The sequence below is a fragment of the Rana temporaria genome, chromosome 8 (genome assembly GCF_905171775.1).
Source record: "Rana temporaria chromosome 8, aRanTem1.1, whole genome shotgun sequence".
Lineage (NCBI taxonomy): Eukaryota > Metazoa > Chordata > Amphibia > Anura > Ranidae > Rana > Rana temporaria.
Genome location: NC_053496.1, coordinates 13006420 through 13028779, shown reverse-complemented (window position 1 = coordinate 13028779; position 22360 = coordinate 13006420). Strand labels below are relative to the sequence as shown.

General features: G+C 46.8%; 1 protein-coding gene across 2 annotated transcripts in view; it reads right to left on the bottom strand.

Annotated features, from left to right (window-relative positions):
* Positions 1 to 22360, bottom strand: part of LOC120946684 (ovostatin homolog) — a 217593-nt gene that overhangs the window by 47032 nt on the left and 148201 nt on the right. For both annotated transcript variants that reach the window (XM_040361310.1, XM_040361311.1), the window contains 3 exons: positions 16781 to 16934; positions 10236 to 10316; positions 3301 to 3463 (listed from right to left, as the gene is read on the bottom strand). In XM_040361310.1, coding sequence (XP_040217244.1) covers positions 3301 to 3463; positions 10236 to 10316; positions 16781 to 16934 — 398 coding nt within the window. The remainder of the gene's footprint in view (positions 1 to 3300; positions 3464 to 10235; positions 10317 to 16780; positions 16935 to 22360) is intronic.

The following is a 22360-nucleotide window of genomic DNA, read 5'->3' as shown; positions in this document are numbered from 1 at the left end:
CCAGACGAAGGGGACACCCGAAGCCGCAGACGGACGCCGGACCCGACGAGGCCGCCGATGGACGCCGCGCAAGACATCAAAACTGTAAGTACAAAAAATCGTTTTTTCCACAGGAATTGGGGCAACTTTAGGGGTGCGCGCTATACGCGGGAGCGCGCTATACCCCGATAAATACGGTATACACTGGGGGGAGAACCTCTTGGGGGAATCTAGGATGGAAAAGGACCTGGGGGTCCTGGTAGATGACAGGCTCAGCAATGCCAGGCTGCTGCTAACAAAGCAAACAGAATATTGGCATTAAAAAGGGGATTAACTCCAGGGATAAAATGATAATTCTCCTGCTCTACAAGACTCTGGTCCGGCCGCACCTGGAGTATGCCGTCCAGTTTTGGACACCGGTCCTCAGGAAGGATGTACTGGAAATGGAGCGAGTACAAAGAAGGGCAATAAAGCTAATAAAGCGTCTGGAGGATATTAGTTATGAGGAAAGGTTGTGAGCACTGAACTTATTCTCTCTGGAGAAGAGACGCTTGAGGGGGGATATGATTTCAATTTACAAATACCGTACTGGTGACCCCACAATAGGGAGAAAACTTTTTTGCGGAAGGGAGTTTAACAAGACACGTGGCCACTCATTAAAATTAGAAGAAAAGAGGTTTAACCTTAAACTACGTAGAGGGTTCTTTACTGTAAGAGCGGCAAGGATGTGGAATTCCCTTCCACAGGCGGTGGTCTCAGCGGGGAGCATCGATGGTTTCAAAAAAACTATTAGATAAGCTCTAGTGTTGCTCACGAATATTCGTATTGCGAATATTCGGCTCGAATATGGCATATTCGAGTATTCGCGATATATTTCGAATTTCGCGGTGAATATTCGCTATTCCGAATATTCAAATTTTTTCAATTTTATTTTTAGAACAGATCACATCCTAGTGATCTCCATCGACGTCTAAAAGCATTGCTGGTATGATTAGAGACCCTGGGCCGAGTAGCTGAAGCGATCATTTTATCTTGCCGAAAAATCGCAATGCGATTATTCGGCAATCGGAATATCGCGCGATTATTTTCTCCGCCCTTCTTTTGCATCAGAGCCAATCAGAGTTCTCCTACCGCAGTTGTCGAAATTCCGCAATAAATATCGCATTCGCATTTTGCGAAATTTCGATAAAATATCACGAATATTCTGAGCCAATCAGAGGGCTCCTACCGCAGTTGTCGAAATTCCGCAATAAATATCACATTCGCATTTTGCGAAATTTCGATAAAATATCACGAATATTCTGAGCCAATCAGAGGGCTCCTACCGCAGTTGTCGAAATTCCGCAATAAATATCGCATTCGCATTTTGCGAAATTTCGATAAAATATCACGAATATTCTGAGCCAATCAGAGTGCTCCTACCGCAGTTGTCGAAATTCCGCAATAAATATCGCATTCGCATTTTGCGAAATTTCGATAAAATATCACGAATATTCTGAGCCAATCAGAGGGCTCCTACCGCAGTTGTCGAAATTCCGCAATAAATATCGCATTCGCATTTTGCGAAATTTCGATAAAATATCACGAATATTCTGAGCCAATCAGAGTGCTCCTTCCGCAGTTGTCGAAATTCCGCAATAAATATCGCATTCGCATTTTGCGAAATTTCGATAAAATATCACGAATATTCTGAGCCAATCAGAGGGCTCCTACCGCAGTTGTCGAAATTCCGCAATAAATATCACATTCGCATTTTGCGAAATTTCGATAAAATATCACGAATATTCTGAGCCAATCAGAGGGCTCCTACCGCAGTTGTCGAAATTCCGCAATAAATATCGCATTCGCATTTTGCGAAATTTCGATAAAATATCACGAATATTCTGAGCCAATCAGAGTGCTCCTACCGCAGTTGTCGAAATTCCGCAATAAATATCGCATTCGCATTTTGCGAAATTTCGATAAAATATCACGAATATTCTGAGCCAATCAGAGTGCTCCTACCGCAGTTGTCGAAATTCCGCAATAAATATCGCATTCGCATTTTGCGAAATTTCGATAAAATATCACGAATATTCTGAGCCAATCAGAGTGCTCCTACCGCAGTTGTCGAAATTCCGCAATAAATATCGCATTCGCATTTTGCGAAATTTCGATAAAATATCACGAATATTCTGAGCCAATCAGAGGGCTCCTACCGCAGTTGTCGAAATTTCGCAATTATTTTTGCATTCGCAATAGCGAAATTTCGCAAACATTTCATTTCGATAAAATATCACGAATATTCTGAGCCAATCAGAGTGCTCCTACCGCAGTTGTCGAAATTTCGCAATAAATATCGCATTCGCATTTTGCGAAATTTCGATAAAATATCACGAATATTCTGAGCCAATCAGAGGGCTCCTACCGCAGTTGTCGAAATTCCGCAATAAATATCGCATTCGCATTTTGCGAAATTTCGATAAAATATCACGAATATTCTGAGCCAATCAGAGGGCTCCTACCGCAGTTGTCGAAATTTCGCAATTATTTTTGCATTCGCAATAGCGAAATTTCGCAAACATTTCATTTCGATAAAATATCACGAATATTCTGAGCCAATCAGAGTGCTCCTACCGCAGTTGTCGAAATTTCGCAATAAATATCGCATTCGCATTTTGCGAAATTTCGATAAAATATCACGAATATTCTGAGCCAATCAGAGGGCTCCTACCGCAGTTGTCGAAATTTCGCAATAAATATCGCATTCGCATTTTGCGAAATTTCGATAAAATATCACGAATATTCTGAGCCAATCAGAGTGCTCCTACCGCAGTTGTCGAAATTTCGCAATAAATATCGCATTCGCATTTTGCGAAATTTCGATAAAATATCACGAATATTCTGAGCCAATCAGAGGGCTCCTAACGCAGTTGTCGAAATTCCGCAATAAATATCGCATTCGCATTTTGCGAAATTTCGATAAAATATCACGAATATTCCGAGCCAATCAGAGTGCTCCTACCGCAGTTGTCGAAATTTCGCAATTATTTTCGCATTCGCAATAGCGAAATTTCGCAAACATTTCATTTCGATAGAATATCACGAATATTCGAATTTAGCGAATATTTCTCGAATATTCGGCTATATATTCGTGATATATCGCGAAATCGAATATGGCGTATTCTGCTCAACACTAATAAGCACCTAAATGACCACAACATACAGGGATATACAATGTAATACTGACCTATAATCACACACATAGGTTGGAATTGATGGACTTGTGTCTTTTTTTAACCTCACCTACTATGTAATTGTGATTTAAACTATGAATATTACCGTCGCTGATGGACGTAGTTTCCAGGAAATCGTACATGTCCTGCCATTGGTCCCAGTTTCCAGCTGAAGCTGCAGCATTTAACATGTGAGCTTGGGTGGAAGTATCCTGGCTGGAAAAGTCCGCATTATCAAGACACCTTTGTACGCCGTCTAGAATCGGTGCCTAGAAAAGAAAGCGGCGCATTACAATGTAATCATTTCACATCACTCAGCGTCTATGTAGTGCAGTGCATACCGCCAGGCCAACATCTCATGTGCTCGTGTGTCGCCAATCCTGACCTTCTTCTGGAAATTTCAATATTTATTTTTTATTTTTTACAATGTACAGTGCGTATAGAAAATAATCACCCACCCCCCTGCATTCCAAATAATCACATGTATTTCTTTGTATCCCGAAATGAAGACAGACACAGTTTTTGTTTTATTAAGATAGATTTACTAGTGCAACTTATAACATTCAAGTAAAGGATATAGGGCCAGATTCACAGAGCTGATACGCCGTAGTATCTGTTGTTCTATCAATGCGACTGATTCATAGAATCAGTTACGCATAGATATCCCTAAGATCCGACAGGTGTAATTGTTTTACACTGTCGGATCTTAAGATGCAGTACCGCGGCCGCCGCTGGGGGGAGTTTGCGTCGTAAACCAGCGTCGGGTATGCAAATTAGGAGTTAAGGCGATTCCCGACGTTTTTTCGCGTTGGCTGCGTCGCCGCTAGTCTAGTTTCCCGTCGCAAAGTTAGTCGTTTTTTTTTTTGGTGCGTTAACTTTACACAGCAATCGTATTGCTGTATAAAGTATGGCCGTCGTTCCCGCGTCGGAATTTTAAAAATAACGTCGTTTGCGTAAGCCGTCCGGGAATACGGAATTACGCTACGCGCGTCGCCGTTCGAAAAAATGACGTCACGGCGCGCAAGGCACGGCGGGAGTTTGGAAACGGAGCATGCACGGTAGGTTCGGCGCGGGAGCGCGCCTAATTTAAATGGCACACGCCCATTTGAATTGGCCCGCCTTGCGCCGGAGGCCGCCGGCGTAGGTTTTCATCGCAAGTGCTTGGTGAATCAGGCACTTGCGATGAAAAATTGCGGCGGTGTAACGTATCTAGGATACGTTACACCGCCGCTCATCTACGTGAATCTGGCCCATAATGCCAACATGAAAAAAAAAGAAAGAAAAATCAAAAACAAAATGACTGAGTAGGAAAAAGGATGTCAGTATTTTGTTGAACCACCTTTTGCTTTAATTGCAGCCTTTAGTCTGTTGCAGGGCTGTCTTAATGAGAGAGCACACCTGGGCACTGCCCAGGGGCCCCTGCACTTTCCCCAAAGCAGGGTGTAGAGGGGTGGTCAGAGTGCTGGGGGGATATCTGGGGTGTAGAGGGGTCAGAGTGTTGGGTGATATATGGGGTGTAGAGGGGTCAGAGTACTGGGGGGATATCTGGGGTGTAGAGGGGTCAGAATGTTGGGGGGATATATAGGGTGTAGAGGGGTCAGAGTGCTGGGGGGATATCTGGGGTGTAGAGGGGTCAGAGTGCTGGGGGGATATCTGGGGTGTAGAGGGGTCAGTGTTGGGTGATATATGGGGTGTAGAGGGGTCAGAGTACTGGGGGGATATCTGGGGTGTAGAGGGGTCAGAATGCTGGCGGGATATATAGGGTGTAGAGGGGTCAGAGTGCTGGGGGATATCTGGGGTGTAGAGGGGTCAGAGTGCTGGGGGATATCTGGGGTGTAGAGGGGTCAGAGTGTTGGGTGATATATGGGGTGTAGAGGGGTCAGAGTACTGGGGGGATATCTGGGGTGTAGAGGGGTCAGAATGCTGGGGGGATATATAGGGTGTAGAGGGGTCAGAGTGCTGGGGGGATATCTGGGGTGTAGAGGGGTCAGAGTGCTGGGAGGATATCTGGGGTGTAGAGGGGTCAGAGTGCTGGGGGGATATCTGGGGTGTAGAGGGGTCAGAGTGCAGGGGGGATATCTGGGGTGTAGAGGGGTCAGAGTGCTGGGGGGATATCTGGGGTGTAGAGGGGTCAGAGTGCTGGGGGGGATATCTGGGGTGTAGAGGGGTCAGAGTGCTGGGGGGATATCTGGGGTGTAGAGGGGTCAGAGTGCTGGGGGGATATCTGGGGTGTAGAGGGGTCAGTGTTGGGTGATATATGGGGTGTAGAGGGGTCAGAGTACTGGGGGGATATCTGGGGTGTAGAGGGGTCAGAATGCTGGCGGGATATATAGTGTGTAGAGGGGTCAGAGTGCTGGGGGATATCTGGGGTGTAGAGGGGTCAGAGTGCTGGGGGATATCTGGGGTGTAGAGGGGTCAGAGTGTTGGGTGATATATGGGGTGTAGAGGGGTCAGAGTACTGGGGGGATATCTGGGGTGTAGAGGGGTCAGAATGCTGGGGGGATATATAGGGTGTAGAGGGGTCAGAGTGCTGGGGGGATATCTGGGGTGTAGAGGGGTCAGAGTGCTGGGAGGATATCTGGGGTGTAGAGGGGTCAGAGTGCTGGGGGGATATCTGGGGTGTAGAGGGGTCAGAGTGCAGGGGGGATATCTGGGGTGTAGAGGGGTCAGAGTGCTGGGGAGATATCTGGGGTGTAGAGGGGTCAGAGTGCTGGGGGATATCTGGGGTGTAGAGGGGTCAGAGTGCTGGGGAGATATCTGGGGTGTAGAGGGGTCAGAGTGCTGGGGGGATATCTGGGGTGTAGAGGGGGTCAGAGTGCAGGGGGGATATCTGGGGTGTAGAGGGGTCAGAGTGTTGGGTGATATATGGGGTGTAGAGGGGTCAGAGTACTGGGGGGATATCTGGGGTGTAGAGGGGTCAGAATGCTGGGGGGATATATAGGGTGTAGAGGGGTCAGAGTGCTGGGGAGATATCTGGGGTGTAGAGGGGTCAGAGTGCTGGGGGGATATCTGGGGTGTAGAGGGGTCAGAGTGCTGGGGGGATATCTGGGGTGTAGAGGGGTCAGAGTGCAGGGGGGATATCTGGGGTGTAGAGGGGTCAGAGTGCTGGGGGGATATCTGGGGTGTAGAGGGGTCAGAGTGCTGGGGGGATATCTGGGGTGTAGAGGGGTCAGAGTGCTGGGGGGATATCTGGGGTGTAGAGGGGTCAGAGTGCTGGGGGGGATATCTGGGATGTAGAGGGGTCACAGTGCTGGGGGGATATCTGGGGTGTAGAGGGGTCAGAGTGCTGGGGGGATATCTGGGGTGTAGAGGGGTCAGAGTGCTGGGGGGATATCTGGGATGTAGAGGGGTCAGAGTGCTGGGGGGATATCTGGGGTGTAGAGGGGTCAGAGTGCTGGGGGGATATCTGGGGTGTAGAGGGGTCAGAGTGCTGGGGGGATATCTGGGGTGTAGAAGGGTCAGAGTGCTGGGGGGATATCTGGGGTGTAGAGGGGTCAGAGTGCTGGGGGGATATCTGGGGTGTAGAGGGGTCAGAGTGCTGGGGGGGATATCTGGGATGTAGAGGGGTCACAGTGCTGGGGGGATATCTGGGGTGTAGAGGGGTCAGAGTGCTGGGGAGATATCTGGGGTGTAGAGGGGTCAGAGTGCTGGGGGGATATCTGGGGTGTAGAGGGGTCAGAGTGCTGGGGGGATATCTGGGGTGTAGAGGGGTCAGAGTGCTGGGAGGATATCTGGGGTGTAGAGGGGTCAGAGTGCTGGGGGGATATCTGGGGTGTAGAGGGGTCAGAGTGCTGGGGGGATATTTTAAATGGCACACGCCCATTTAAATTACACGGGCTTACGCCGGAGGCCGCCGGCGTAATTTTTCACGCAAGTGCTTGGTGAATCAGGCACTTGCGATGAAAAATTGCGGCGGTGTAACGTATTTACGATACGTTACGCCGCCGCGATTCTACCTGAATCTGGCCCTGTGTCCCTAGTCCCTTTCTCTGTCTCAGAGGGGAGATGTCAGAGGTCTGTTAAGACCCCTGATATCTCACCAAAGCCCCCCCCCCCCCAACAGGGCTGATTAAAAAAAAAAAAAAAAAATTTGCAATAAATAATTTTAAAAATAAAATGTAAATAATAATAAAAAATAAAATGTAAATAATAACAATAACAAAAAATCACTGTAAAAAAAAAGTAAAAAAAATTGCAATTATTAAAAAAAAAAAAAGTAATTTTCGGTTTCGGTTACGGGCTGACATTATTTTTTTTTTATTTCGCTTTTGTTTCGGTTCTGAAATCTCCATTTCGGTGCACCACTAATAACAATAATAAAAAACGTTTTATTATTATTATTTATTATTAATTTGTTCCCTTCAATTTGTTTACGAATTATCCTAAAAAAAAACGAATGCTGCATCTAAACAAATGGAACGGAACAAGTTAATAATAAAAACGTTTTATTATTATTTTTAATTTGTTCCGTTCCATACGTTTAGATGCAGCATTCGTTTTTTCAGCTAATTTGCAACTTCAGATAAATTTCTTATTTGTTACGTTCACTAAGGCCCCGTACACACGACCGAACATGTCTGCTGAAACTGGTCCGCGGAAAATCCTATTTTTCTTCCGTCTGGCGGATCGGATCGGATGGACACACGGTCCGTGTTCATCCGATCCCCCCATAGGGGAGAGCGGAGGAAAGACCGGGCGGTCCCTGCACAGTGTGCGGGGATCGCCCTGTCAGCTGCCAGCTCAGCGGGGATTTTACGGAGGATCCCCGCTAAGCTCTGCGGACACACGGAGGCGGATCATTACTGATCCGCCCCGTGTGAAAGGGCCCTAAGAGAATAGCAATCAGTTTGATAACAAACATGACCATGCTATATTGTGCAGCAGTCTAATTAGTCATATTACCGTATATACTCGAGTATAAGCCGACCCGAATATAATCCAAAGCACCTAATTTTACCACAAAAAAATGGGAAAACTTATTGACTCGAGTATAAACCTAGGGTGTCCACCTGCATGCCTCACTGTGCCTCACTGTGTCCATGTGCATGCCTCACTGTGTCCATGTGCATGCCTCACTGTGTCCATGCCTGACTGTGTCTATGTGCATGCCTCACTGTGTCCATGTGCATGCCTCACTGTGTCCATGTGCATGCCTCACTGTGTCCATGCCTGACTGTGTCTATGTGCATGCCTCACTGTGTCCATGTGCATGCCTCACTGTGTCCATGTGCATGCCTCACTGTGTCCATGTGCATGCCTCACTGTGTCCATGTGCATGCCTCACTGTGTCCATGTGCATGCCTCACTGTGTCCATGTGCATGCCTCACTGTGTCCATGCCTGACTGTGTCCATGTGCATGCCTCACTGTGTCCATGTGCATGCCTCACTGTGTCCATGTGCATGCCTCACTGTGTCCATGTGCATGCCTCACTGTGTCCATGTGCATGCCTCACTGTGTCCATGTGCATGCCTCACTGTGTCCATGTGCATGCCTCACTGTGTCCATGCCTGACTGTGTCTATGTGCATGCCTCACTGTGTCCATGTGCATGCCTCACTGTGTCCATGTGCATGCCTCACTGTGTCCATGTGCATGCCTCACTGTGTCCATGTGCATGCCTCACTGTGTCCATGTGCATGCCTCACTGTGTCCATGTGCATGCCTCACTGTGTCCATGTGCATGCCTCACTGTGTCCATGCCTGACTGTGTCTATGTGCATGCCTCACTGTGTCCATGCCTGACTGTGTCTATGTGCATGCCTCACTGTGTCCATGCCTGACTGTGTCTATGTGCATGCCTCACTGTGTCCATGCCTGACTGTGTCTATGTGCATGCCTCACTGTGTCCATGCCTGACTGTGTCTATGTGCATGCCTCACTGTGTCCATGTGCATGCCTCACTGTGTCCATGTGCATGCCTCACTGTGTCCATGCCTGACTGTGTCTATGTGCATGCCTCACTGTGTCCATGTGCATGCCTCACTGTGTCCATGTGCATGCCTCACTGTGTCCATGCCTGACTGTGTCTATGTGCATGCCTCACTGTGTCCATGTGCATGCCTCACTGTGTCCATGTGCATGCCTCACTGTGTCCATGCCTGACTGTGTCTATGTGCATGCCTCACTGTGTCCATGCCTGACTGTGTCTATGTGCATGCCTCACTGTGTCCATGTGCATGCCTCACTGTGTCCATGTGCATGCCTCACTGTGTCCATGTGCATGCCTCACTGTGTCCATGTGCATGCCTCACTGTGTCCATGTGCATGCCTCACTGTGTCCATGTGCATGCCTCACTGTGTCCATGCCTGACTGTGTCTATGTGCATGCCTCACTGTGTCTATGTGCATGCCTCACTGTGTCCATGTGCATGCCTCACTGTGTCCATGTGCATGCCTCACTGTGTCCATGTGCATGCCTCACTGTGTCCATGTGCATGCCTCACTGTGTCCATGTGCATGCCTCACTGTGTCCATGTGCATGCCTCACTGTGTCCATGTGCATGCCTCACTGTGTCCATGTGCATGCCTCACTGTGTCCATGCCTGACTGTGTCTATGTCCATGCCTCACTGTGTCCATGCCTCACTGTGCCCATGCCTCACTGTGCCCATGACTCACTGTGCCCACGACTAGACTGACGTTTAACATGGGAGGGGGTGCCCGGCTTTGAAAAATCGGTGCTCCCCAGCCGTAGGTCCCCCAGACAACAATCTTTGCATACTTGTAGAGGAGAAATTGGCCTACCTGGTCCCCAAAGTCCGGGAGATCAGGTGCAAAAAGGTGACTCAATATAAGCAGAGGGGGGCATTTTCAGCACACAAAAAATGTGCTGAAAAACTCGGCTTATACTCGAATATATACGGTACATCTCCTAAGGGGAAAATGCATAATATCCATGTCATGTTTGATGTCTATCAAATCATGATTTCCGTGTAATCACACTGGAAGAAACATCATTTAAAGGATCACTAAACAAAAAATTTTGGGCTAAATAGCTTGCTTTACCTTATAGCAGTATATCACAGCAAATGATGTACTTACTGCGGCACTAAATGTATCAGACATTTCCCACAGTATAGATGCCGCCATGGCATTGTACGCGATGGTGGCATTATTGTTCACCTGTGAAAGAAATACAAACGTTTAAATATTTTATCCAATATACATGAATATAACACAAAGCTTATAACAATCACAATGTAATGCCGCGTACACACAATCATTTTTCGGGTTATAAAAAAAAAACGTTTTTCAGGCTCTAGAAAAAGGGCTAGATTCAGGTAGCCCAGTGTAATGTTGTGCGGGCGTAAGGTATCTCTGATACGTTACGCCGCCGTAAATTAGGGCGCAAGTTCTGTATTCAGAAATAACTTGCGCCCTAAGTTACGGCGGTGTAACGTATGTGCTCCGGCGTAAGCCCGCCTAATTCAAATTTGGATGATGTGGGCGAGTTTTATTAAAATTTAGTGTGACCCCACGTATCTGACGTTTTTTTACGAACGGCGCATTCGTAAAAGAATCCCAGTGCGCATGCTCGAAATTCCGCCGCAAATCGTCAATGCTTTAGACGTGAACGTAACTTACGTACAGCCCTATTCGCGAACGACTTACGCAAACGACGTAACAATTTCAAAATTTGAAGCGGGAACGACGTCCATACTTAAAGCGGTGTTTCACCCTAAAAAACAACTTTCTAGCATGTTATTCAGCATAGTAGCGCGAGCTACAGTATGCCTTTATATATTTTTTTGGCACCGTACTCACTGTTTAATCGCGTAGTAATGTTTCAGACTCCCCGCGGGGAATGGGCGTTCCTATGTAGAGGGCTCGTGATTGACGGCCGGCTATGGCGCGTCACGCTTCACGAAAATAGCCGGAGTAGGTCTCGGCTCTTCTCGGCGCTATACGGCGCCTGCGCACAGACATCGGAGCTGACTGCGCAGGCGCCATGAAGAGCAAACTCCTATTTCGGCTATTTCCGTCAAGCGTGACGCGCCATAGCCGGCCATCAATCACGAGCCCTCTGCATAGGAACGCCCATTCCCCTGAAACGTTACTAAGCGATTAAACAGTGAGTACGGCGCCAAAAAAAAATATAAAGGCATACTGTAGCTCACGCTACTATGCTGAATAACATGCTAGAAAAAAAAAAATTTAGGGAGAACCCCCACTTTAAGATTGCGTACGCCTCATAATAGCAGGAGCAACCTTACGCCGAAAAAGCCTAACTTAAACAACGTAAAAAAATAGCGCCGGGCGTACGTACATTTGTGAATCGGCGTATCTACCTATTTAGCATACTCCTTGCGTAAATCGACGGAAGCGCCACCTAGCGGCCAGCGTAAATATGCACCCTAAGATACGACGGTGTAAGACACTTACGCCAGTCGGATCTTAGGGAAATCTATGCGTAACTGATTCTATGAATCAGGCGCATAGATACGACCCCGCAACTCAGAGATACGACGGCGTATCTGGAGATACGCCGTCGTATCTCCTACCTGAATCCAGCCCAAAGTTTTTTTCAACTTGATCATTAAAACGGCCTACACAAGATCGTGAAAAAAAAAATGCTCTAGCAAAGCGCGGTGACGTACAACACGTACGACGGCACTATAAAGGGGAAGTTCCATGCGGGTGGCGCCACCCTTTGGGCTGCTTTAGCTGATTCTGTGTTAGTAAAAGACGAATCGCGCTTTTCTGTCTGTTACAGCGTGCTGAATGTGCTTACTACATTATGAACGGTAGTTTTACCAGAACGAGCGCTCCCGTCTCATAACTTGCTTCTGAGCATGCGCGGGTTTTTCACGTCGTTAAAGCCCACACACGGCCATTTTTTACAACCCGAAAAACGACATTGTTTAAAACGTCGTGAAAAAATAGAGCAAGTTCGAATTTTTTTTGCCCGTTTTTCAGAACCCCGAAAAATGCTCTGAAGCCCACACACAATCATTTTAAATGACACTTTTTAAAAAACGTCTTTTTTAACAACCCGAAAATGATCGTATGTACGCGGCATAAGGGTCACCCTTTAGAGTCGGTTCACACTATTGCTAATTGGATGCAGATTTCCCTCCCCATCCAATTTGCATGATAGGAGATTGTGACCGGCTCTCTATGGAGCCGCTTCACACATCTCCACAGAGTCCGTTTCAGTTCTGAATTCAGCCCAAAATTCGGGCTGAAATGGTGAATGGAGACGCACCGGACTCCTGCTGTGAGCCGCTGAAATTCTACAAAAACATAATCCTTAATGTGGTTCTAAAAGGTGAAGGTTTTTGTACTTTAAAACATTCTCTGCATTAAGGTAAACATTTTTTTTTAGTATGCAGCCCCCCCCCCCCTTGTACTTACCTGGGACCATCTCAATCTTGTGATGTGCATGAGAGCAGCGGCTCTCTTAGCTCTCTCCCCTCTCATTGGTTTAGACACAGCAGTGGGAGCCATTGGCCACAGCCCATGAGGAGGGAGCAGGGGGCGAGGCTCAAGAATGAGAAGGCACACACGCTTGCTTTGGGGGCACTTGGCAGGAGGGAGGAGCGCCGGTGGGGGAGCTGAGAAGAGGAGGACTGGGGCTGCTCCATGCATAATCATTGTACAGAGCAGGTAAGTTTTTAAAGTATAACTTGTTTTTTTTTATGCAAACATTTACAATGACTTTAAAGTGGAAGTGAACTTTGAAAGCTGTGCCCTTAACAATTACGGGGCTATACACCAGTATTGAATGTGGTTTCCCTGTAGCTAATCTTGTTACCTTGACTTGTTATGCACTGTGCGGCAGATCCACCTAGCGCGGCGCATCTTCCCGCCGGGCGTAGCGTAACTTTTTTTTTCTAAATCCATAAATAATGCGCACCGTAAGTTTACGGCGGCGTAGAGTATCTTTGGTGGCGTAAGGGCTCGCAATTCAAAATGATGTGATGGGGGCGTGTTTTATGTTAATACGTCGTGACCCGACGTAAACAACGTTTTTTTTGAACGGCGCATGCGCCGTCCGTAGGGGTATCTCAGTGCGCATGTTCGAAATTAAACTGGAACAAGCCAATGCTTACGGCGGTGACGTCATTCTACGCAAATCCCTATTCGCGAACGACTTACGCAAATGACGTAAAAAAATCAAATTTTGACGCGGGAACGACGGCCATACTTAACATTAAGTACGCCACCATATAGCAGCTTTAACTATATGCCGGAATAAGCCGAACGCAAACTACGTAAAAAATGCGCCAGCCGGACGTACGTTCGTGGATCGTTGTAACTAGCTAATTTGCATACTCAACGCGGAATTCGACGGAAACGCCACCTAACGGCTGGCGGAAAAATGCACCTAAGATCCGACGGCGTACTAAGATGTACGCCTGTCAGATCGATCCCAGATGCCGTCGTATCTTGTTTTGTAGATACAAAACAAAGATACGACGCGGGAACTTTAAAACTTTAAAACTAGTAGATACGCCGGCGTAATTCAGCCGCTGCTGTGTCTCCAATGTAAAAGCCCGAGGGCTTTCACGCTGGAGCTGTGCGCTAGCAGGACGGTAAAAAAAATCCTGCTAGCCGCATATTTTGATCGGTGAAGGAGTGGTGTGTATACCGCTTCTCCATCGCCCCCGCCCATTGAAATCAATGGAACACCGTGGCTATACCGCCGGCAATGCGCCTTTGCAAAAGCGATTTGCGGCGGTTTTTTAATCCTTTCTCGGCTTCTAGCAGGGGGGAAAACCGCCCCACTAGCAGCCGAATAGCGCAGCGAAATTGGCGGTAAAGCGCCACTAAAAATATGTTTTTTTACCTTAATACAGTATCTACTTTAAATCACATTGCTATTTGACTAGCGTACTTGTTTGTAGCCTAAATACTGAAATTTGCACCTAAAAATTTAATTTAGTAACTTTTGTGAAATGCCAGTAAAAACGTGGCTGTGCCAGTAAATTTCGGGTGTCGTGCCAGTAAATTTCAATCTGGTAGGTTGGCAACACTGGCCAGTACCCCCTCCTTCATCAAGAACTTAATGTTGCTTCTGCTTACAATTCATTATTTATCTGCAAAGAAGAAGGGTTACTATAGAGGAAGAGTCGCTCTACCAACCTGTGACTAGGGATGGGCCGAACACCCCCTGGTTCGGTTCGCAGCAGAACATTCGAACAGACAAAAAATTTGTTAGAATACGCAAACACCGTTAAAATCTATGGGACACGAATGTGAAAAAATCAAAAGTGCTAATTTTAAAGGCTAATATAAAAGTTATTGTCATAAAAAGTGTTTGGGGACCCGGGTCCTGCCCCAGGGGACATGTATCAATGCAAAAAAAAGTTTTAAAAACTGCAGTTTTTTTCAGGAGCAGTGATTTTAATAATGCTTGAAGTTAAACAATAAAAGTGAAATATTCCTTAAAATTTCGTACCTGGGGGGTGTTTATAGTATGCCTGTGAAATAGCGCATGTTTCCAGTGTTTTAAAAAAAAATGGCGCAGAGTTCCCCTTAATATCCATACCAGACCTGAAGGGCCTGATATGGAATTTGGGGGGACCCCCACGCAATTATTTTTTAAATTTTGGTTCGGTGTTCCCCTTAATATTCATACCAGACCCAAAGGGCCTGGTAATGGACTAAGGGGGGAACTCATGCTGTTTTTTTCCAATTACTTTTATCTGTGACGGGACCCGACAATTCCTTATAGCCGCGAGTAGTTTTCAATGACTTTTTTCCCTTTAGAAATTACATTTTGTGCAGGGACTTTTCTAAGCTCGGGAAACATGCGCCACTTTACAGACATACTATAGACACCCCCAGGTACGGAATTTAATATTTCACTTTTATTGTTTCACTTTAAGCATTAATAAAATCACTGCTCCCGAAAAAACGGCCATTTGTAAATCTTTTTTTTTTTGCATTGATACATGTCCCCTGGGGCAGGACCCGGGTCCCCAAACACTTTTTATGACAATAACTTGCATATTAACCTTTTAAAATGAGCACTTTTGATTTTTCCCATAGACTTTTGAAGGGTTTCCCGCGGCTTTTCGAATTTTCCGCAAACAGACAATGTTGTTTAGCGAATGGGCAAACAGACAATGTTCAAGTCTCGATCATAAAGCTCATCCCTACTCTATAGTAACTATTCTTCTTTTTCACTGCAGGTAAATAATAGATTGTGTGCAGAAGCAATATGCCATTGTTGAGTTTTTGATGAAGAAGGGGTGCAGGCTGTCTGACATCCACAGAAGTCTACAGAATGTTTATGGAGAACGCCATTGAGAAGAGTCACCAATGACAAGGCATTGTTCTTATTAATGGTGCCATCACAGTAAACATTCTGGGCCATATTCTGGTACATTGTAGGTGGGCGGCACGTAAGCCATTTACACTACGCCGCCCCAACCTACAGGAGCAAGTGCTGTATTCCCCAAACACTTGCTCCGTAGTTTGGGGCGGCGTAGTGTAATTGGCCCGGCGTATCCCCGCGTATATCCAAGGGGGCGGCTTGTATTTAAATTAAGCGCGCCCCCCGATTCGAACGAACTGCGCAATGCGCCGGGCTTAAAATAGCCCAGTGCGCATGCTCCAGTTCTCGGCGTAAAACGTCAATGACGCCAACGTGTGCGTCATTGACGTAAAGTCGTATTCGCGGACGACTTAGTAAAACAACGTACCCGACGGGAAAACACGACGCGGACCCTACGCCATACTTAACATGGCCTACGTGGGACTGGCGTAAGGTTACCCCTCATATAGCAGGGGTAACCTTACGCCTACGCAAACGACATGAGCGACGGTTACGCGACGCGATTTTGTTCGTGAATCGGCGTATCAGGCTCATTTGCATAAACAAATGAGACCTGAACGTAAACGCCACCTAGCGGCCGGCGGAGTAATTACATTTAAGATCCGACAGTGTAAGTGACTTACACATGTCGGATCTTCAGCGTATCTATGCGAAAATGATTCTAAGAATCACTCGCATAGATACGTGGGCCAAAAAAGAGAGATACGACGGAGTATCCTGAGATACTCCGTCGTAACTATACTCAGAATATGGCCCTCTATATCGGTGATGTCTGATATCAGACAGCCAGTACCCCCTTCTTCATCAAGAACTCAATCTTGCTTCTGCTTACAATTCATTATTTATCTGCAAAGAAGAAGGGTTACTATAGAGGAAGAGTCACTCTACCAACCGGTGAGATATGAAGGACGTCTGAACGTACAGCCCTCATATTATATTTTTGATTTTGGGTTTGGATACATTTTTCTAACACAAGATACAAAATGTGTTCATTTTACTGGTGTCAATGAGCCCTTATACCACCTTCATTGGGAACAAGCACATCCTCATTTTTAGTATCTTCTGGGTTGTTGGGAACCTGACAATTTCTGGCTTTCCCATATACAACCTGCTTTCTCAGGCCCCACCACTGTCACACTGTCTGTTGGCCCTGAGTGGGCAAAGTGATAGGATCTCATCAGTCAAAAGAAAACTGGATGGAATGGTACTACATTTTTCTTAAGGCCTACAGAAAATGCCTGCTGTGATCTATGAATTTAGTAAAATAAAATAATAATAATAATTTAGTTAGTATTGCACTCACCTGGTTGGTGGACCAGTACCATTCAGGGTTAAGGCAGCCACTTTTCGAGTCCTGTATTTTTCCTAGGTATGCAAAGTTTTTTTTTGGGATGTTCTCATCAATATAAATGTGTTTGCTCAGATGGATAAGTGTACGAAGACCTAAGATGGTCCCCCTGAAAAAAAGAAGAAAATCCATAATTGTGCCCAGAGGTGAAGCTTAAAGTATGTGGGCCCTGATGTAAAAGTTGTCCTGGTGCCCCTCACTACTACCTGCCCCTTCCACTGCACACCAAGATACTCCCATTATGTGCCAAGATACTCAGAGTTATTTCAAAGGCCCCGTACACACGACCGAACATGTCTGCTGAAACTGGTCCGCGGACCAGTTTCAGCAGACATGTTCGGTCGTGTGTAGGCCCGAGCGGACAGGATTCCAGCATACATTTGCCCGCCGGGCCTTTTTCCAGCGGGCAAATATTTCTGGACTTGTTTTAAAACAGTCCGCTGGAATCCTGCCCGCTCGGACATGTTTGGTCGTCTGTACAGACCTACTGTACATGTCCGAGAGCCCGCCATCCCTCGCATGCGTCGAATGACTTTGACGCATGCGTGGAAGCATTGAACTGGCAGGGCCGCCCACGTCGCCCCATCATCGTCGCGGCGACGGCGCGGACACGCCCCGCATATTGTTTACTCGCGGATTTCTGTATGATGGTGAGTACAGCCACCATACAGATATCCCCGGGCGATATATATACAGATATAACCGACGGACCGGTTTCATCTAAAATGTTTGCTCGTCTGTACAAGGCAAGAGATGTATGTACATATTGAGAGGGCAATTCAAAATATTTTGTGGAAACCATCGCCCACCCCCCCCCCCCCCATCCTAGTAATGACATGACCTCGCCTCCCTCCCTCATCCTAGTAATGACATGACTCCATTCAATAAGAGCAGAGGAAGGGTGTGGCCCTGGGGGACACAAGGTGTCTGGGGGACACAAGGTGGATCAGAGCTGGACTCCAGCTCTGGAATTTTGAGGAGGAAATCAAAAGTAATATGACAGCAGGGAGCAGAGCTGTGGCCCCCCTGGAGCTAGGGGTGGTGGTCACAGTTGCAACCCCTGATGCTACGCCCATGATTGTACCCACTGCCATTCTCTCTGCTCTTCAAAATTAGGCCAATTCTAACTGTAGCGCCTGTGTACTTTCAGTACAGGTGCTATGTTAAATTTAGAGGGGGATGAGAGAGTTACTTTGCTCTCATCCATGTTGTTTTGTGTAAATTGGGTTTCTGCCAGACTGGGCTGTCCTGTGGGTTCATTATGTGTTCCAAAGATACCGTTCCATCTTTGGATAGCAGGTGGTGCCAGAGGGGTCCAGGCGGAGGCGCCTTTCTCCAGCAGCCAATCAGGATTGTTTCCCTCGCGGGGCATGCTGGGGGAGGGTATTTTTTTAGGCAGACGCCATTTTGTGGGGTTGTTCGCCCGTTCCTGGTTCCAGGTGCGGCACCCACCTTTAGGGTGTGCACAATCACGGGCCCCGGGCGAGATGGCCTACCAGGCCGGGGCGCACGTGCTATGCGGAGTTCCTGACTCCGGGCCCTCATGGCCCAGAGCAACTAAAGCTGCAATGGGGCCCCAGTGACTTACTGAGTCCCCACACTTCATGAGAAAGATCCCAAGCGAGTTGTGCTGTTTGGTGGGGTGTCGGTCTGAGGTGAGCCCCGGAGGCAGGTGATCCAACAGGGTTTAGACAATCCATCGGGGATCTGGGTGGCCGGGCACTGAGAAGTTGTATGCTGCAACTTGTCAGTCGGTGACCCCTAAAACCAAGAAGCCTACCTGAGGGAGATTCAGGCAAATTATATTCGCTGAGAGGATTCGCTCTATTATCTTCATTCCTGAGTAGAGGGCCTGTGGCAGAGGTTCCACTCCTAATCCTAATTCCATTAGAGCCAAGTCGGTGGCAGAGACTTGTTCCTCCTCAGAAGTTCTAAGTGATACCCTGGCTGCCAGGTCGGTGTGAGAGGCCTGTCCAGGTACACTTTACCCACTCCGTCTGGAGTGGCGACATGAGTTAAAGTCCCATTGGAGGCAGGACTGCTTCCGGTATCCAGAGGCCTGAATCTGCAAATTCTCCTTTCACCAACCTTTCTCTATCTACCTCATGTTAACTGTTTGCCATGTTAGGCGAGAAATAAAAGCACAGAAAACGACACCCTGCAGTTTGGAGATTCCGTCATTGCTCATCATCATCATCATCCCTAGACACATCACAGAGGTAACATAATCATGCCGTCCCAATCTAACCAGCGGCTCCTGAGGGGGTAGCGCTACATAACACTTCTCACATACAGTAAAACCTTGAATTGCAAGCATAATTTGTTCCAGAAACAGGCTTGTAATCCAAAGCACTTGTATATCAAAGCAAATTTCCCCAAAGGAAATAATGGAAACTCAAGTGATTCGTTCCACAACCATTTATTCAGAAGTCATTCAGTTTATAGTCCATATAAAAAGATTATAGCAATGTGACCAGGTTGTGTAACCATAAAATGTCCATCCACAAATGGAAGCCTCCACAAGGGGATTAGACGCAAAATCCAGCAGGAGATCCAGTATAAAAGAAAAGAGAGAGGCGTCTCTAAAGCCTCATACATACAATCGGACTTCAAACAAACTTTTCCATGGATTTTTGTTCGAAGGGCGTTGTTGGTATTCATACACACGGCAGGACTTTTTCAGCCAACAATCACGAACGTAGTGACGTAATTGACGTACAACGTGTTTTTTTTTGCTCTTTAGTGCCACCCTTTGGGCAACTTCTGCCATTGCTGGTTGATCTCTTGCATTGGTTTTGAGCATGCGTGTTTTTACTTTGGACTTAAATCCAAAGTTTCTGAACACACGATCGGACTTTGCACCATCAGACTTTTGTTGCCGAAAAGTTTGTCTGCAGAGCGAACATTTGTCCGATGAAAACCGAAAAAGTTTGTCCGATGGAGCGTACACACGGTCGGATTTTTCTAAAAACCTGGTCATTTTGAAGTTTGTTGTCAAAAAAGTCAGATCATGTGTATGGGCCCTTTGTGTAGCAATAAGTTGCTAAATGTTGTACCTTCATTAACTGTAATCATATTACTACTTGAGGCTCCATTCACACCTAGGCGTTTTTACGCCCGGCGCTATTGCAGCCTGAAATACGCTGGAGGGGTGATTTAACATTGTTGGCTATGGAGATGGTTCACATCTCCACGCCGAACGCCGTACGCCTGAAGCTCAAAACAAGTCCCGGACCCTTTTTTTCAGGCGGCTTCGGCGTTCGACATAGCCGACAATGTTAAATCACCCCTCCGGCGTATTTTAGGCTAAAAAACGACGCGTTTTGTCACGGCAAATCGCTGTACAATACGCCGCGTTCAGGTGTGAATGCAGCCTGAGAGGCTTCCTCTCTTCTCTTTTATACTCTGTTGTGACATGATGCTACTCTTATATCAAGACATCGCTTGTATATCAAGTCAAAACTTATAAAAAAAAATAGCTTGTCTTGCAAAACGCTATCAAGCCAAATTACTCTCAAACCAAGGTTTTACTGTACATGTAAAAACCTAAACATGTAACCCCTAAAACATTGTATGTTTTATAAAAGCAGAGGCCATGGAGAATAAAATGGTGGTTGCTAATTTTTTTTTACGTCACACGATATTTGCACAGTCATTTAGCAAACACATATTTTCATGAAAAAGTACAGTTTAACCACTTAAAGCGTTTGTAAAGGAAAACATTTTTTACCTTATAAATAACAAACATGTCATACTTACCTCCACTGTGCAGTTCGTTTTGCACAGCGTGGCCCCGATCCACTTCTTCTGGGGTCCCTCGGCGGCTGTCTCTGGTCCTCCCCGCAATTACTCACCACAGTCATGCGAGAGCTCGCATGGTGGTCAGTAATTGCAGGCGCTCTCCCGTGATACAGCGAGCGGCCATAGCCGCTCACTGTATCACTCGTCCCCTCCCCTCGGCGCGCCGCGTCACTGGATGTGATTGACAGCAGCGCCAGCCAATGGCTGCGCTGCTCCCAATACATCCGCTCTAGCCAATCAGCGGCCAGGCTGAGCGGCGAAGAGGATATTGGGACCGCGCGGGACTTTCGAGGGGTCAGGTAAGTATAACGGGGGCTCGGGGGGGGGGGGGGGGGAGGCAGCATTCAATGTTTTTTCACCTTAATGCATAGATTACATTAAGGTGAAAACATTTTTTTCTTTACAACTCCTTTAAGCCCCGGACCATTATGCAGCTAAAGGACGTTGCCCCTTTTTGCGATTCGGCACTGCGTGGCTTTAACTGACAATTGCGCGGTCGTGCGACGCGACTCCCAAACAAAATTGGCATCCCTTTTTCCCCACAAATAGAGCTTTCTTTTGGTGGTATTTTATCACCTCTGCGGTTTTTATTTTTTGTGCTATAAACAAAAATAGAGCGACAATTTTGAAAAAAATGCAATATTTTTTACTTGTTGCTATAATAAATATCCCCCAAAAAAGATATAAAAAATATATTTTTTCCTCAGTTTAGGCCGATACGTATTCTTCTACCTATTTTTGGTAAAAAAAATTGTAATAAGCGTTTAACGATTGGTTTGCGCAAAATTTATAGCGTTTACAAAATAGGGGATAGTTTTATGGCATTTTTATTAATATATTTTTTTTTTTACTACTAATGGCGGCGATCAGCGATTTTTTTTCATGACTGCGACAGTATGGCGGACACTTCGGACAATTTTTTTTTTTTTTTTTTGAACTTCGGACAATTTTGACAAATTTTTGGGACCATTGTCATTTTCAAAGCGAAAAGTGCTATAAAAATGCACTGATTACTGTGAAAATGACAATTGCAGTTTGGGAGTTAACCACTAGGGGACGCTGAAGGGGTTAAGTGTGACCTCATATGTGTTTCTAACTGTAGGGGGGGGGCGGGGCTGGATGTGTGACGTCATTGATCGTCTTTCCCTATGATCAGGGAACAGACGATCAATGACAGCGCCACTGTGAAGAATGGGGAAGGTGTGTTTACACACAGCTCTCCCCGTTCTTCAGCTCCTGTGACTGATCGCGGGACACCGGCGGCGATCGGGTCCGCGGGTCCCGCGGCTGCGGTCACAGAGCTTCGGACCGGGTCGCGTCCGCGTGCCGGCGACCCGCGGCTGGGCTCTTAAAGGCAAAGTACATGTACGTGCTTGTGCCTAGCCGTGCCATTCTGCCGACGTATATGTGCAGGAGGCGGTCCTTATGTGGTTAAGATGCTGTAGCAGGAGCACGTGCGCCACCGGCAGCGCCCGCAGCGTGTCCCCAGAGCCGATGCGCGTGCCCGGCGGGCGCTGCCGGCGGCGCACGTGCTCTTGCTAACAGCATCTTAACGAGTCAACATACAGCAATGACGGCTCGTGCAGCTGTGCCAACCTGACGCAGTATTACTGCGGCGGCTGGTCGGGAAGGGTTTAAATAAGATGTTTTTTTTGGCGCGATCGGTCATATTTTCAATATTAATGCCAAAAATTTCTGTCCGGGTATGAAAACTTTTGAGCACAACGGTATATT